We start from the raw sequence: 16,823 nt of genomic DNA on the forward strand, positions 1-16,823 counted from the left end.
TCGAGTTTTGCAATTTTGAAATATTCCTTAAAAATCGTCCGAACATCAAAAACGTAATTACTCACCTGATATCAGGAGAGCTCACAGTGCTGTATCTTTGAGCCCGACGATGGCTGAAATGCCAGAAACCGGTCCCCGGAAGCTTGTCTCCTTTCTGGTGAAGAATTGGCTTGGTAGTTTGGTCTGCCCTGTTCCCATGATGCACTGGGCCAGGGACAGACTAATTTGCATATAGCCAGGTTCTGAGCTGGGATGGGGCAGTGAGCTAAATAACGGTGATGGATCAAGCCCTGATCTTTGGACTGGGTAAGAGTGGTCTGCTTAATTCAGACACTCTGTTCATCACCACCCCCTTTTCTGAATCGTTTTTGGCCACTATAGGTGTGGCAGGGTATACTCAGACATGAGTCCCTTGCTCACTGCTCCATCAGGATTCAAGCAAGCCGGGCCGACGACGGCTGAAATGCCAGAAACCGGTCCCCGGAAGCTTGTCTCCTTTCTGGTGAAGAATTGGCTTGGTAGTTTGGTCTGCCCTGTTCCCATGATGCACTGGGCCAGGGACAGACTAATTTGCATATAGCCAGGTTCTGATCTGGGATGGGGCAGTGAGCTAAATAACGGTGATGGATCAAGCCCTGATCTTTGGACTGGGTAAGAGTGGTCTGCTTAATTCAGACACTGTTCATCACCACCCCCTTTTCTGAATCGTATCTTTGAGCCCAGCACTGAACCTGAAAAGTAATTATAACCGTGATTTCCTGTTAACCCAATTTTCCTCTATAGGAATACATTGTCTGGTTTTTGCCAGAATTTCTTCTAAGTGTCATTTTTCAAAACTTACAAATATTCCTTAAAAAACGCCTGTGCAACAAAAACGACTTCTTTCAACTGTTTACAGGAAATGCACCAGGGCGGAATCCAGGCTCCAGCCCTGAGTAAGAAAAACCTTTGTAAAGTGATTTTATTGCATTTACTTAAAACTTCCCATTGAGCTCAATATTATTTTGTGTTAAACTTGTGTTGCATTGTGCAACAACTGTATCTATTGCATTTAAAATCTATTTCTATTTGAAAGTATTCAATTGCAACATCTCATTCTGAGAAAGTATTTATTATACCTACTGTGGTTCTAAAATAAAACAACTATATATTTTTATATATAAAACAATTGGCCTAGAGTTCAGTTCTTGAGTGTGTGAGACCATTTGCTGACTGCGGGTGTACAACAAATGCGTTACCTTGTCCTCTGATACTGCCCTACTGCTCGACCAAGCTACCACTTTAGAGAGTAAGGTTATGTCTAACTTTAGCCTGTGCCAAACCTCTGGGGACTGTGGACTCTGTGCACACTGTACCTTACTTTGGTCCAGTATATACAGAGCTACTTTCTCACAGTGCTCACTTATGTAAGAGTAACACCCTGCACTATTCCAGACAACCCTTATGGTGAGTTTAGTGGTCTTAGATAATCTTAGAAAGCTCTGTAAGTGGTAGTTGTGGAGAGCAGCCTTCAGGCTTAGTTCAGAAGGGGTCTGCCTCTGACCCAAATGCGGTTCGTCAACCACCACTTCAGGTATTTTGCAGTTCCCTTCGAGATCTGAATCATGTCAGGGAGATTTCCCTGATGCTGCCCCCATTGGGCTTCAGGTCCCGCTGCAGAGCCCATACACCATCTGGCATAATTTGCCAACAGAATGCAGGAGGCCATGAGTCCTAGCAGCCTCAGAGTTATTCTAACTGAAATCCAGGATAGAGGCTGAAACTTTGTATCATAACCTAAATACTCTGGACTCATTGCTCAAAAGAATAAACCCGAAACTGCACTGTGTCCAGAACAGCTCAGATGAAAGGGAGCATCTGAGAAGGAGTGAGGTGTGACTTCAGCATGTTTATAGAGAACCCCAGCGAACGCAGGAGGTCTACCTGTAATCTGGCGGTGGGAGATGTCAGCCAGAGGCAAAGGCGCCTTCAACAGACAGTCGAGCTGATGAGCTGTGACTACTGCCATCACCTTGGTGAACACCAACCAGATCTCACATTAGTTACAGATGCATCACTACTGGAATGGGGCAGCTATCAGGGAGAGGTGGAGATAAGGGGACACTGGTCTCTGGCAAAATCGGGGCTCCACATCAACTTGTTGGAGCTTTGAGTGATCCGGCTTGTATTGAAAGCATTTCTTCCCTCTGTCAAGTGGAGGTTGTTGCAGGTGTTCATGAACAACACAACCGCCATGATGTACATGGCTGGAACAGCAGGGAATGACCCTGGTGGTACAACACGTGGCAAGTTCTCTGAACGCCAGTGCAGATGAACTCAGTTGTCGATGCCTAGCATATCACTAATGGTGTCTCCAGTCGGAGCTGGCGCAGGGTCTCTTTCAGCAGTAGAGAGAGCCTATTTTCGATCTGTTCACTACTGAAGGAAATGCACAATGTCTGCAGTTTTGCACGCTGGAGTTTTCAAGGCGGATTTGGTTCAGCTACGCTTTTTGTCGCCAGCGGAGCTCAGGCCTCCTGTACGCCTTTCATTCCGATACCACTGCTGCCCAAAGTTCTCAAGAAGATAAAGAACGACCGGGCCCAAGTCATTCTTGTGGCTCCAGGCTGGACACGGGTAGCTTGGTATCAAGAGCTTCTTGGGATGAGCATCGATCCGCCATCGATCCTCAGGTCAGACTGAATCTTCTGTCGCAGCAGCAGGGTATGGTCTCCACTCGAACCTGTCAGCTCTCTGATTCCTGGGTGTATATTGAGAGGCGACAGTTGATAACATTACATACTTCGGAAGGAAGTTTGAACGCTATCTTAGCAATTTTGTAAATTACTGTACAGAAATGTCTATTGACCCTCTTTCTGCTTCTCTATTTAATAGTCTTCTTTTTAGTCTTACCCATTGCTAGCAGGGCTCTGCTTTGGGTATTCTCTAGGGTTATCTTTCTGCTCTGTCCTCTTTTCTGCGGCTGCCGGACAAACCTTCCTTATTCAAATCCCCTATTGTAAATAGGTTTCTTAAAGGGGTTGTACATATGTTTCCACCTACGCCCTTTATCATGCCACAGTGGGATCTCAATCTGGTTCCCACATATCTCATGTGTGCTCCCTTTGAGCCTTTACATAATTGTCCCTTCTGGCAGCTTAATATCAACACAACCTTTCTGGTGGTGATAACATCTGCACAGAGGGAGTTGCAAGCCTCCCTACCTTATGACATTCCTGGATAAGCTGGTGCTTCACACTTGTGCCTCATTCCTTCCAAAAGTGGTGAACCCATTCTATCTGGGTCTGTCAGCCTCACTGCCCACCTTTCTTTTTTTGCTCCTCTGCATCCCTCTAAGGAAGAGGGGTGTCTCCATCGTCTGGATCCAAAAAGAGCGTTGTCATTCTACCTTAACGATTCAAAAGGGTTTCAGGTGGATGACCAACTCTTTGAGGGCTACTAGGAGCTTAAAAAGGCTGGGCATTGCAGAAGCGAACCATTTCGCATTGGGCCATTATCTGCATTAAGATCTGCTACGCCCTGGCTAGTAAGCAGCCTCCAGAAAGCTTACGAGCCCATTCTACGACGGGGAAGGCTGCGACCATGACATTGGCTCATGGACATTGGCTCATGGACTGCCAGTCCTGAACATCAGCCAGGCTGCAACGTGGGCTTCATTGCACACATTTGCGAAACACTACTGCCTGGACAGTCAGGTCTGTAGTGACAGGCATTTTGCCTGTTCAGTCCTGCATGACTTTTTAGTCTAGAAAATCTGTCTGCAACCCACCGCCAGGAACTACGGCTTGGGTATCAATTAAAAGGTAAGGAATCTGCAGCTAGAAGTCTCTATCGGATGAACAAGTTAGTTACTTTCAGTAATGCCATAGTTTTGACACACAATAGTCAGTTCACTTCATGGCTCTGCGCCTCTGGTGTTGAAAAAGTGAAGAGGAACTCATGATGCGCAACAGGGGGCGTCTGTATAAATGACCACAATGTCACAACCATGCCTGCGATGTCATACGGAACCGGCCGGAGCCACCCGACGGCGCACAAAAAGTTTACAGATCCAGTCTGACGCCTGGGAAATTCAAAGGTAAGGAATCTGAAGCTGGATATTTTCTCTAACAGATAATGTGTTACCTAAGGTGAGTAACTTGTTCAATAAGGCATTATCAAATGTAAGTAACTTATTCACCAATTCCCTTAGGACCTCTAGGATTCTTTTGTTAAATCCTGTAGCTCAAACCTAGGTAGCTGTAGTTCGGAGCTGCAAGGATTACACAAAGAATCAAGTGTAAAGCATTTAAACAGCACCAAAACAATTTCAGAAATGGCTGAGACACTAAAGGAATCTGACACCAATATGTAAAAATAGACAGTATTTTATGTCTTTTCAGACACCACAGCGAAAAAGATCCACTAGATGTTTCCGGAGATATAGATTTTAAAAGGTGCAGTAAATATGCACTTTTTACTGAGCTGTGTACAAGCATTGGCAAATTAAACGATTTTGACACTAAAACTGAATAAAGTAAATGTTTCTCAAGAAAGGCATGTAAAAGTTTCTCTTACTGAAATAGTTATGGTACTCCAAACATAGGCAAAGGTAATCTGTGTTTATGGATTCGGTTACGATTTCCATGCAAATCAAAGTAAATTATTCCATTTGTGTAATTGTTGAGGAAAATCTGCCCGATTCTTGAAAGTGTAATTGGATGTATAGATAAAAACCCTAAGTATATTTGTAAAGCGACCTCGCTTGTTTTATTGAAATTGTGTATTCCATTCTTATGTCACCCAGGTATCTGCTTTACCTTTGACAGTAGTTCAATTATGTATTTATCTTTATCGTAGATCATATTTCACCAGACCCTCAGTTAAAGAAAGTGGCACAAGTGAAAGTGTGCACTCCAGGGGATCGGAAGACCGCTGAAGTAGAGATGCACCAACGGACGTTAAGGTAGTGTAAGTCCTTGAAGAACTCCTTTTGTAACACATTTTACAATATAAATATTGAAGCGCATTTTATTAATGTTCCATTTGAAAAGAGTTTTAAATTTGATAGCCTCAAAGGCTGATCCAGGGATAAGACAAGCTTTATGTTTTTGTCTTCATTGATTGAACCGTCTTTGGAGATTAATCTTTCTCTTTTCAAAACATAGTGGTGGGTGGAGGGGAGCATCATTAATATCACTAATTATTTTTCTTATGCATGTGTTGGGAGAAAAAATAACCTATTTGGTGGTAGCACTATTCAACTCGAGATAGATTGTGCCAACTGTCTATATTTGCACTGTACTACGGGTTGCCTGTAGTGCAGGTATTGTAGAGGCAATATAATGTTGTCTTGAAGGCTAAGAGTGATCTCCATTGGTTGAAAGGCTAAAATGGAATTCAGTTTAAAGCCTGTACATCCATCACAGCATATCCCCAATTCTACCTCAATACTCAACAACTGACCTTCTGTTTCCTTCTGCCTCTTGACCTAGCAGGCCAGCAAATTAAACCTTTCTTTGCCCTATTACTTATTGATTAGTTACCATGGGCGTCTGTAAAATATTTTACCTTGATATTAAGCTTTGGAATTCCCTTCCTGCTGCACTCTGGCTTGAACACTCTTTTCTGAAATGTAGCAGTTCCTGGAAGGCCTTCTCTCAGGTGGCAAATTCCTAGAGATGTGTATACATATATGGAGACTAACTAAAAGTGTTCACTCTTACTATTCTGTACCACATTTTGTATCGTTGTTAAGTCAATTTTGTATTTACTGAACATGGACAGCATGTTGTGGCAGCCATTACAGGACTCAAGGACACAGTTACATAAGCACAGCGTTCCCTTACCACATCAGTTTACTAAGCCTGTCCAGCTTCTCAGTCACTTCACAGCTCAGTAATCTTAAAATAGCACAGTGGTAGATATGTATATAGAAATATATGTATGTCATATCATACATGCATGCCATGTATGTCATGTCACTCATGACATCACATGTTATGAGTGCTATATTATGTGAGGTTAAGCTGTTCATGATTGGGGTGAAAGCTATAGTTAGCTCAGTAGACTATAACTGGTAAATTACAGATTTTTTGTTTTTCAAACATTTGTTTTTTCGGTAGTTCAACACCTCACCATAATGTTACTTTAACCTTTTGGTTTCTCCAGTGATATATATTTACAGTCTGCTCAGACATTGCAATAAATGGAATGACCTACGCAATTAAATATATTGGCTTTCGGGAGGACACAGGTGTCTAGAAATATCACATAGTATCTTAGTATATGGCCACTGCCAGTACTAAGGTTTACACATTTCAGTCTGGAGTGGTTTGCCACATCACAATACATTATATTAACTGCTATCTTGACTCTTTGAAAGGGGCATAGAAGCCTAAAATAATGGTGTGAAATAATTCTTTGGTGTGTGAAAGTATAGTATCTGAAAGAAACAGGTTAGTATTAGATTCCTTACCTTAGAATATCCCCAGGCGTCAGACTGGATCCGGAAAATTTTGCGGAGCAGTACCCCTGCACGTCGGTATGCGTCGTCTGCGGCTCTGCGTCCGTTGTTGGCACCGGGATGACGTTTTCAGAGGACTTAGACGCCGCCCTCGCGCGCTAACGTCAGTTCTTTTTTACGCACCAGCAAGCGCAGGTTCGGAGCAAGTGGTACCCTTTAGTCATTTTTTTGACTAAGCTTTTTCGATCCTTTTTGGGTCCGTTTCGAGTCTACGACTCCATCAGTGCCGGTAGGGATGCCCGGGTTCAAGCCCTGTGCCGACTGATGTCGGTTACCGACCCCCATTGCCGGTGCCTACATTGCCTGGGGCTCGACCGCGATGACAAGTCGTGCCCAGACTGCCGGGCCTTGACGTCGAAGGCTAGGCGGGAGCGGTCCTATAAGCGCCTTGAGCTCCGGCAGTCGGGCCCGCTCCGCTCGAGGTCCCGGTCCGGAAGGAGGTCGAGGGACCGGTTGCGGGGCCGGAGTCATCACAGCTCGGCGAGTCAACACCACTCGTCAGGCTCCAAGTCCTCAGGTAAGAGGCACAAGAAGCCGAAGAGACGACATCACTCTTCTGACTTCCCTCGACGCTCGCGCGACGCGGCCGGGGGTTCGGGTGACACCGCCCACGCGGCTCCGCCGCAGGCGTCGCGGCCTGCTTCATACCCACCGGTCCCTGGGCAGAACGCGACGCCAGAGGAGATCGAGGCCTTCCTCATGGCCATGAGGTCACGCACTCCTCCGTCGGGTTCCGTGGCGCCTTTGGGCGCCCAATCGGGCCGGGTGCTTCGGCCCCAGTGCCGTCGGGTGCTTCGGCCCCGGCGCCGTCAGGTGCTTCGGTGCCGTCGGCGACTTCGGTCCCGACTCCGCAAGGCCCCAAAGGATCCGGTACCGGATACGGGTTGCCGCTTGTTGACCTTACGACCCCGCCGGCGTCGACCCCTAGGGTGTCGCCTCCGGTGCCGTCCCTAGTCCAACCCGGCCGGCCGAAGAGGAATTTGTCGAGGCTCTGGGTCCATTCTTTATCCCTGAATTTCAGGACATGGACGACGAGGGTGACTGGGGGGGAGGGTCTGAGGACCCCCTGTCACATGAGTGCCAGTCATTTCAGGACTGAACACAGGAACTAGGGGAAGCCAGTGGCCTGGATACCTCCCCAGACACTGGTTTTGTCTCCCCTCCTACCGTGACTACGGAGGAGGGGGCTGCTTATAGTGTGGTGCTGATGAGGGCAGCCAAGGCCTTGGCTCTTGAGCTCCCCGTCGCAATGGTGAGGTCTAAAATCCTCACAGAGGTCCTTAAACCGCAGGTAAGCTCCCCAGAGCCTCTACTGCCGTTTAATGAGGCTCTCATGGAAGTCCTGTCGCCCTGTAGATAGGAACGTCGCTAGGTGCCACCGCCCTGCCCTGGGCGACCCTAGTTTCTTGTCCACCCACCCCACTCCCGAGAGCCTGGTTATCCAGGCCTCTACTTCCCAATCCGCATTCCCAACAGCGCCACCAGATCGGGAATCCAAGAGGTATGAAGAATTCGGCAAGAAGATGTTCTCCTCCCTTAGTTTGGTATTGCGGTAGGTTAACATCGCGTGCCTCTTGGGCCGTTACACTCACTCTCTGTGGGATACGGCCGCGGAAGTGCTGCCTGAGTGCCCGGAAGGGTCCGGGTGAAACTCGCTCAAGCCCTCGAGGAGGGAAGAGAGGCAGTGCGGTATTCAATACGATGTGGATTGGATGCCACGGACTCGCTAGGAAGAGCGATTTCCACGTCTGTGGCGGTTCGCCGCCATGCCTGGCTGAGGTCCAACGTTTCAGCCGATGTCCAGAACACCCTTATGGACATGCCATTCGATGGCAGTCACCTCTGCGGTGGCAAGGCAGATAGTGCGCTGGAACGCTTTAAGGACTCCAGGGTTACGGCCACGTCCTTGGGCCTGTCGGCCCTGCGCCACCAATCTTCTGCCCAGCGCTCCTTTAGTGGCCACGGAAGGGGCGCCCCCACACCTCCTGCCAGTCTGGATCCAGAAACTTTTGCGTAGCAGTATCCCTGCGCGTCGGTAGGCGTCGTCTGCAGGCGTCCCCTGCGGCTCCGCGTCCGTCGTTGGCGTCGTGCGCCGTGATGACGTCGCTGGAGTATATAGACGCCGCCTCCGCGCGCTGACGTCAGTTCTTCTTTTTTCCGCGCCAATTAGCGCAGATCCGAAGAGCAGTACTCCGGTCTTTTGACCAAAGTTTTTGATTACTTATCTACTCTTAATGTGCCGGTAGGATGCCCGGTTTTAAGAATTGTGACGGGTGTGACCGCACGATGTCGGTCACGGACCATCACCGACTCTGCCTCCGGTGCCTGGGCCCGGACCACGACGTGGACTCCTGCGTCGATTGCCAGGCCTTGACGAGTAAGGCTAGACGGGAGCGGTCCCGCAAGCTACTCGAGCTCCGGGTGTCGGCCCCGCGTCGAGAGCGGTCCCGGTCCGGCCGGAGTTCGAGGGAGCGGTCGAGGGAGCGGTCGCGGAGCCGTCAGGAGCGCTCCGGAAGTAGTCACCATTCCTCTGGTTCCTCAGGTAGGAAGCACAAGAAGTCGGGGCGTCGTCATCGTACCCCCGACTCCCCCCGACGCTCGCGCGATGCGGCCGGGGGTTCGGGTGGCCCCACCCCCGCGGCTCCGCGTGAGTCGCCGGCGCGGCCTGCTCCATACCCTACGGTCCCTGGGCAAGGCGCGTCGCGCGAGGAGATAGAGGAGTTCCTCATGGCCATGAGGGCACTGTCTCCTCCGACGGGGCCTACGGCGCCTGCGGGCCCGGTGGTCCCGTCCGGGGGCCCGAGCGGTTCGGGTGCTCCAGCCCCGACGCCGGCGGCTCCGGCGCCGCAGGGCCCTTCAGGGTCGACGCCAGCCGGTCCACCGGCCTCTCCGGCACCGATTCCATCGGGGCAACCCATGGTGCCGCCTCCGCGCGGCGCCGGGGCTCCGGCCAGCGTCGGGGCTCCGGCGCCGGCTCCGGGCGGCGCCACACCCATTCCCTCTCCGACTCCGGACGCGGAGTCGGACCGGCGTCGCCCGACGCCGAGTCCGACGCCGAGGGGGCCCATTGACCCCGAGGAGCCGGTCTACATTGTTGACTCAGAATATGGTGAGGATGTAGATTATGGAGAGGATTGGGAGGCGTCTGAGGACGCTCTGACCCGCGAGTGTCAGTATGACGTGGACTGGACAGGTGACTTGGGTGACGCCAGTGGTCTGGATGACTCCCCCAACCCTGGCTTTGTCTCACCTCCTACCGTGGCTACGGAGGAGGGGGCTGCTTATTCAGTGGTGTTGATGAGGGCTGCCAAGGCCTTACACCTTGAGCTCCCCGTCGCGGCCGTGAGGACTAACATCCTCACTGAGGTACTCAAACCGCAGTCATGCCCACAGGAGCCACTGCTGCCGTTCAATGAGGCCTTGACTGACGTTCTTTTGGGCACGTGGTCCAGGCCCGCTTCAGGTTCGCCTGTTGACAGGAACGTGGCCAGACGCCACCGTCCGTGTACGGATGACCCAAAGTTCTTGTCCACCCATCCCACCCCTGAGAGCCTGGTGATCCAGGCCTCGACTTCCCAGTCCGCATTCCCGTCGGCCCCGCCCGACCGGGAATCTAAGAGGTACGACCAGTATGGTAAGAAGGTCTTTTCGTCCCTGAGTCTGGGACTGCGGTCTTGCAACACCGCATGCCTCTTAGGCCGCTACACCCACTCTCTGTGGGATACGGTCGCGGAAGCACTGCCTGAATGCCCGCAGGAGGTACGGGCTAAGCTCGGCAAGGCTATGATTGAGGGCCGAGACGCAGCGAGATACTCCATACGGTGTGGTCTTGATACGACCGACTCACTGGGCAGAGCGATGTCCACGACGGTGGCGATTCGTCGCCACGCCTGGCTGAGGTCCGCCAATTTTTCGGCGGATGTCCAGAATGCATTGATGGACATGCCGTTTGATGGCTTTCGCCTGTTTGGCGACAAAGCGGACCACGCGCTGGAACGCTTCAAGGACTCCAGGGTCACGGCCAAGTCCTTGGGTCTCTCGACCCAGCGCCAGCAAACTGGTTCGTTTCGCTCCTTTCGTGGCCACGGAAGGGGCGGTCCCACACGTGCTGCCAGCCACGCGCCGCAACAGACTTCTCAACGCGGCGGCGGCCGTGGGAACCGCCGTGGTGGCGGTCGGGGACAGCGGCGAGGTCAGGCCACACCTCCCCCCGCAGCTTCCGCCTCTAAATCCTCCTAGTCCGTGCTTTCAGGCCCATGTGACGCCGGTAGGCGGCAGGGTTCGCCATCACCTCTGCCACTGGCGCACGACATCGGACAGGTGGGTGCTGCAGCTCGTCCGAAGGGGCTACTCCCTCCTCTTCGAGACCTCTCCTCCAGCCATGCCACCGCAGAACCACCGTGTGTCGGGGGACCACTTGACACTTCTGCAGGGGGAAGTTGCGGCCCTCTTGGCCAAAGGGGCCATCGAGCGCGTTCCTGGGCCAGAAGTAGGGTGTGGTTGCTATTCCCACTACTTTCTGGTGCCCTGGAAGGACAAAGGGGGCCTCGTCCTATCTTGGATCTACGGAACGTCAACGGCTTCCTCCGGAAGGAGAAGTTCAAGATGTTGACTTTGGCTCAGGTCTTGGCTGCTCTAGACCCGCTAGACTGGATGGTAGCGTTGGACTTGCAGGATGCGTATTTTCACATCCCCGTCCTGCCGGCCCACCGGCGTTACCTACGGTTCACGGTAGGCCACGAGCACTTTCAGTTTATCGTGCTCCCATTCGGCCTTAGCAGCGCCCCACGGGTGTTCACGAAAGTGATGGCGGTGGTCGCAGCTCATCTGCGCCGGTTAGGGGTTTCAGTCTTCCCCTACCTCGACGACTGGTTGTTGAAGGCGGGCTCGCCCCAAACAGTCGTCCACCACCTTCAGATGACGGCAGACCTCCTGCACGAGCTGGGGTTTTCCATCAATGTGCCGAAATCACGCCTGTGTCCCTCTCAAAAGCTCCTTTTCATCGGAGCGGTTCTCGACTCGGCGCAGTTTCGGGTTTATCCTCCGGAACGGCGAGTCCGGGATATACAGGCCTTGATTCCCATCTTTCAGCCGTTATCCCGGGTTTCGGTCAGGTTGACGCTGCGGCTGCTGGGGCTGATGGCTTCCTGCATCCTTCTGGTGCATCACGCCCGGTGGCGGATGCGGGCTCTGCAGTGGGACCTGAAGTTTCAGTGGGCCCAGCATCAGGGCAACTTGTACGACCATGTCTTGATCTCGGAGGGCACTGCGAGACAACTGCAGTGGTGGCTTACGGACCGCGATTGGGTCAGAGGCAGATCCCTCTCCCTTCCCCAACCGGAGCACGTAGTTGTGACGGACGCGTCCCTCCAGGGCTGGGGAGGCCACTTGGGAGAGGCAGAGATCAGAGGCATCTGGTCTCCGGCGGAGTCCCGGCTCCATATCAACATGTTGGAGCTACGGGCGATTCGCCTAGCACTGAAGGCATTCCTCCCATTTGTCAACGGGAGTGTAGTGCAGGTGTTCACGGACAACACCACCGCCATGTGGTACTGCAACAAGCAGGGCAGAGTGGGGTCGTGGACCCTTTGCCAGGAGGCTCTACGTCTCTGGCAATGGCTGGAACGTCAGGGCGTGACTCTGACGGTTCAACACCTGGCAGGTTCTCTAAACGCCAGGGCGGACGAACTCAGCCGTCGGTGCTCGGTGGATCACAAATGGCGTCTGAACTCGGACGTGGCGAAAGGCCTCTTTCTGCAATGGGGAGAGCCTTGGTTAGATCTATTCGCCACAGAAGAGAACGCGCAATGTCATCAGTTCTGCGCGTTGGAGTTTCCAAGACGGCACTCGCACGGCGACGCCTTTCGGCGCGAGTGGAGTTGCGGTCTGTTGTACGCCTTTCCGCCTATACCACTTCTGCCCAGAGTGCTGAAGAAGATCCGGCGCGACCGAGCCCAAGTTATCCTTGTGGCTCCGGACTGGGCTCGAAGGTGCTGGTATCCCGAGCTACTCAGCATGTCAGTCGGTCCCTCGATCCGCCTGCCCCTTCGGGAGGACCTTCTGTCGCAGCAACAGGGGACGGTCCTCCACCCGAACCTGTCCAGTCTCCACCTCCATGCGTGGAGATTGAGCGGCGACAGTTGAGGCCATTTGACTTGCCTCCTGAAGTTTGTGATGTGATTCTGGCAGCCAAGCGTCCCTCCACAAAGTCGGTATACGCCTGCCGGTGGAACAGATTTGTGGCATGGTGCACAGCAAAGGCTGTGGATCCCCTTTCTGCCCCTCTCTCCGAGGTTCTCCTCTTTCTTCTCTCTCTTGCCCAGCAGGGCTCTGCTCTGGGCACTATCAAGGGCTACCTTTCTGCCCCTTCGGCCTTTCTAAGGCTACCTGATCAACCTTCTTTGTTCAAGTCCCCTATTGTAACGAGATTCTTGAAGGGCATCACGCACATGTATCCACCTGTTCCGTTCGTGATGCCTCAGTGGGACTTGAACCTGGTTCTGACCTTCTTGATGTGCGCTCCTTTTGAGCCACTTCATTCCTGTCCTCTCCGTCTCCTGACTTTAAAGACGGCCTTCCTGGTTGCCATCACCTCTGCCAGGAGAGTGAGTGAGCTCCAGGCTCTTTCTGTCAAACCTCCTTTCATGTCCGTTCATCCAGACAAGGTGGTTCTGAGAACTAGACCTTCTTTCCTGCCCAAAGTAGTTTCTGCTTTTCACATCGGGCAGTCCATCACCTTACCCTCCTTCTTCCCGCCTCCGCATCCTTCAAAGGATGAAGAGCGGCTCCATCGTCTGGACCCAAAATGTGCGCTTTCATTTTATATGGATCGCACACGCCAGTTCCGGGTGGATGACCAACTGTTTGTTGGCTACGTGGGTGCGAAGAAGGGAAGGGCGGTGCATAAACGAACCATCTCTCGGTGGGTCGTCCTGTGCATCAAAGCGTGTTACTCTTTAGCTCGGAAGGAGCCTCCTGTTGGGCTGAGAGCCCATTCCACTCGGGCCACGGCGGCTACCACTGCCCTGGGCCGGGGAGTCCCCTTGCAGGACATTTGTCAGGCAGCTACGCGGGCCTCGCTGCACACGTTTGCAAGGCACTACTGCCTGGACAGTCAAGTCCGGAGGGATGGCTTCTTTGGCCGTTCTGTCCTCCAGGACTTTCTGGTGTAGGCTGTATTGGTTCGCAGACCCACCTCCGGGGTTGGTATTGCTGGGGTATCTATTCTAAGGTAAGGAATCTAATACTAACCTGTTTCTTTCAGATGAACAAGTTACTTACCTTCGGTAACGATATATCTGTAAGAAACAGTAGTTAGTATTAGATTCCTTACCGCCCCGCCCATCCTCCCCGTTCTGCGAACTGATACATAGGGTTAAGGTCATCCCCTTCAGGGCCCTAGTTTCGCATGGCACCAGTGTTGGTTCTTATATGGCTCTGCGTGTTCTGGTGCGGAAAAGCTGTGTGCAAAGAACTGACGTCAGCGCGCGGAGGCGGCGTCTATATACTCCAGCGACGTCATCACGACGCCAACGACGGACGCGGAGCCGCAGGGGACGCCTGCAGACGACGCCTACCGACGCGCAGGGGTACTGCTACGCAAAAGTTTCCGGATCCAGACTGACGCCTGGGGATATTCTAAGGTAAGGAATCTAATACTAACTACTGTTTCTTACAGATATATCGTTACCGAAGGTAAGTAACTTGTTCAACGGCGCGGCCAGTCCACATCCACCCCCGCAGCATCCGCCTCAAAGCCTTCCTAGTCTGAGCTTTCAGGCCCATTTGACGCCAGTGGGGGGCAGGGTTCGCCACCACCTCCTCCACTGGCGCTCCATCACGTCGGACAGGTGGGTGCTGCAAATCGTCCGAAAGGGCTACTCCCTCCCTTTCGAGGCTACCCCTCCAGCCATGCCACCGCAGAGCCACCCCGTGTCGGGTGATCACTTGTAACTTCTGCAAGAGGAAGTTGCGGCCCTCTTGGCCAAGGGGGCCATCAAGTGCGTTCCTGGGCCAGAAGTAGGGTGTGGTTGTTACTCCCACTACTTTCTGGTTCCCAAGAAGGGCAAAGGGGGCCTACGCCTTTACTTTACGCCCTATCTTGGACTTGCGGAATGTCAACGGCTTCCTCCGGGAGGAGAAGTTCAAGATGCTGACTCTCGCTCAGGTCTTATCTACCCTGGACCCGGGAGACTGGATGGTAGCGTTGGACTTGCAGGACGCTTATTTTCACATCCCCGTCCTGCCGGCCCACCGGCGTTACCTGCGGTTCACGGTAGGCCACGAGCACTTTCAGTTTATCGTGCTCCCCTTCGGCCTTACCAGCGCCCCACGGGTGTTCACGAAAGTGATGGCGGTGGTCGCAGCTCATCTGCGCAGGCTAGGAGTTTGTCTTCCCCTACCTAGACGACTGGTTGTTGAAGGCGGACTCCTCCAAACTACGGCCGACCTCCTGCACATGCTTGGGTTCTCCATCAATGTGCTGAAGTCGCACCTGTGTCCCTCCCAAAAGCTCCTCTTCTTCGGAGCGGTTCTAGACTCGGCGCAGTTTCGGGTTTATCTTCCCGAACAGCGGGTTCGGGATATTCAGGCTCTGATTCTGATCTTTCAGCCGTTATCCCGAGTCTCGGTCAGGTTGACGCTGCGGCTTCTGGGGCTGATGGCCTCCTGCATCCTTCTGGTGCATCACGCCCGGTGGCGGATGCGGACTCTGCAGTTGGACCTGAAGTTTCAGTGGGCCCAGCATCAGGGCAACTTGTCCAACCACGTCTTGATCTCGGAGGACACTGCAAGACAGTTGCAGTGGTGGCCCACGGACCCCGATTTAGTCAGTGGCAGATCCCTCTCCCTACCCCAACAGGAGCACGTAGTTGTGACGGACGCGTCCCTCCAGGGTGGGGGGGAGCACATGGGAGAGGCGGAGATCAGAGGCCACTGGTCTCCGGCGGAGTCCCGGCTCCATATGAACCTTCTGGAGCTGCGGCCGATCCGGCTTGCACTGAAGGCATTCCTCCCCTCTGTCCGGGGGGGTGTAGTGCAGGTGTTCACGGACACGGCCACCTCCATGTGGTACTCCAACAAACAGGGCGGGGTGGGGTCGTCGACCCTATGCCAGGAGGCTCTGCGCCTCTGGCAGTGGCTGGAACATCAGGGCGTAACCCTGGTGGTTCAACACCTGGCAGGTTCCCTGAACGCCAGGGCGGACTAACTCAGCCGTCGGTGCATGATGGATCACGAATGGCGCCTGAACTCGTACGTGGCGCAAAATCTCTTTCAGCAGTGGGGAGAGCCTTGGTTAGATCTATTCGCCACAACGCGCAATGTCATCAGTTCTGCGCATTGGAATTTTCAAGGCAGCACTCGCTCGGCGACGCTTTTCGTCGCGAGTGGTGTTGCGGTCTGTTGTACACCTATACCACTTCTGCCCAGAGTGCTGAAGAAGATCAGACGCGACCGGCCCAAGTCATCCTTGTGGCTCCGGACTGGGCACGAAGATACTGGTATCCCGAGCTACTCAGCATGTCAGTCGATCCCCCGATTCGTCTGCCTGTTCAGGAGGACCTTCTGTCGCAGCAGCAGTGGACGGTCCTCCACCCGAACCTGTCCAGCCTCCACCTCCATGCATGGAGATTGAGCGGCGGCAGTTGAGGCCATTTGACTTGCCTCCTGAAGTCTCTGATTTTATTATGGCAGCCAGGCGTCCCTCCACAAAATCGGTATACGCCTGCAGGTGGAACAAATTTGTGGCATGGTGCACAGCAAAGGCTGTGGATCCACTCTCTGCCCCTCTTTCTGAGGTTCTTCTCTTTCTTCTTTCTCTTGCCCAGCAGGGCTCTGCTCTGGGCACTATCAAGGGCTACCTTTCCGCCTTCTTAAGGCTACCTGATTAGTCTTCTTTGTTCAAGTCCCCAGTTGTAAATAGGTTCTTGAAGGGCATCACTCATATGTTCCCTCCTGTTCCTTTCGTGATGCCTCAGTGGGACTTGAACCTTGTTCTGACCTATCTGATGTGTGCTCCCTTCGAGCCACTTCATAACTGTCCTCTTCGTCGTCTCACGCTTAAGACTGCATTCCTGGTTGCCATCTCCTCTTCCAGGAGAGTGAGTGAGCTCCAGGCCCTTTTTTCTAAACCTCCTTTCCTTTCTGTCCATCCGGACAAAGTTGTGTTGCGGACGCGACCCTCTTTCCTGCCCAAGGTGATCACAGACTTCCACATCGGGCAGTCCATCACCTTTCCCACCTTCTTTCCGCCTCCACATCTCTCGAAAGAGGAAGAGAGGCTCCACCGTCTGGACCCAAAACATGTGCGCTCATTTTA

The 16,823-nt window shown here is 53.0% G+C and overlaps 1 protein-coding gene across 4 annotated transcripts in view; it reads left to right on the forward strand.

The window, feature by feature from the left end:
• Positions 1-16,823, forward strand: part of CEP295 (centrosomal protein 295) — a 627,693-nt gene that overhangs the window by 595,077 nt on the left and 15,793 nt on the right. For all 4 annotated transcript variants that reach the window (XM_078656965.1, XM_078656962.1, XM_078656963.1 and 1 more), the window contains one exon: positions 4,840-4,945. In XM_078656965.1, coding sequence (XP_078513091.1) covers positions 4,840-4,945 — 106 coding nt within the window. The remainder of the gene's footprint in view (positions 1-4,839; positions 4,946-16,823) is intronic.

The sequence above is a fragment of the Lissotriton helveticus genome, chromosome 8, assembly GCF_964261635.1.
Source record: "Lissotriton helveticus chromosome 8, aLisHel1.1, whole genome shotgun sequence".
Taxonomy (NCBI): domain Eukaryota; kingdom Metazoa; phylum Chordata; class Amphibia; order Caudata; family Salamandridae; genus Lissotriton; species Lissotriton helveticus.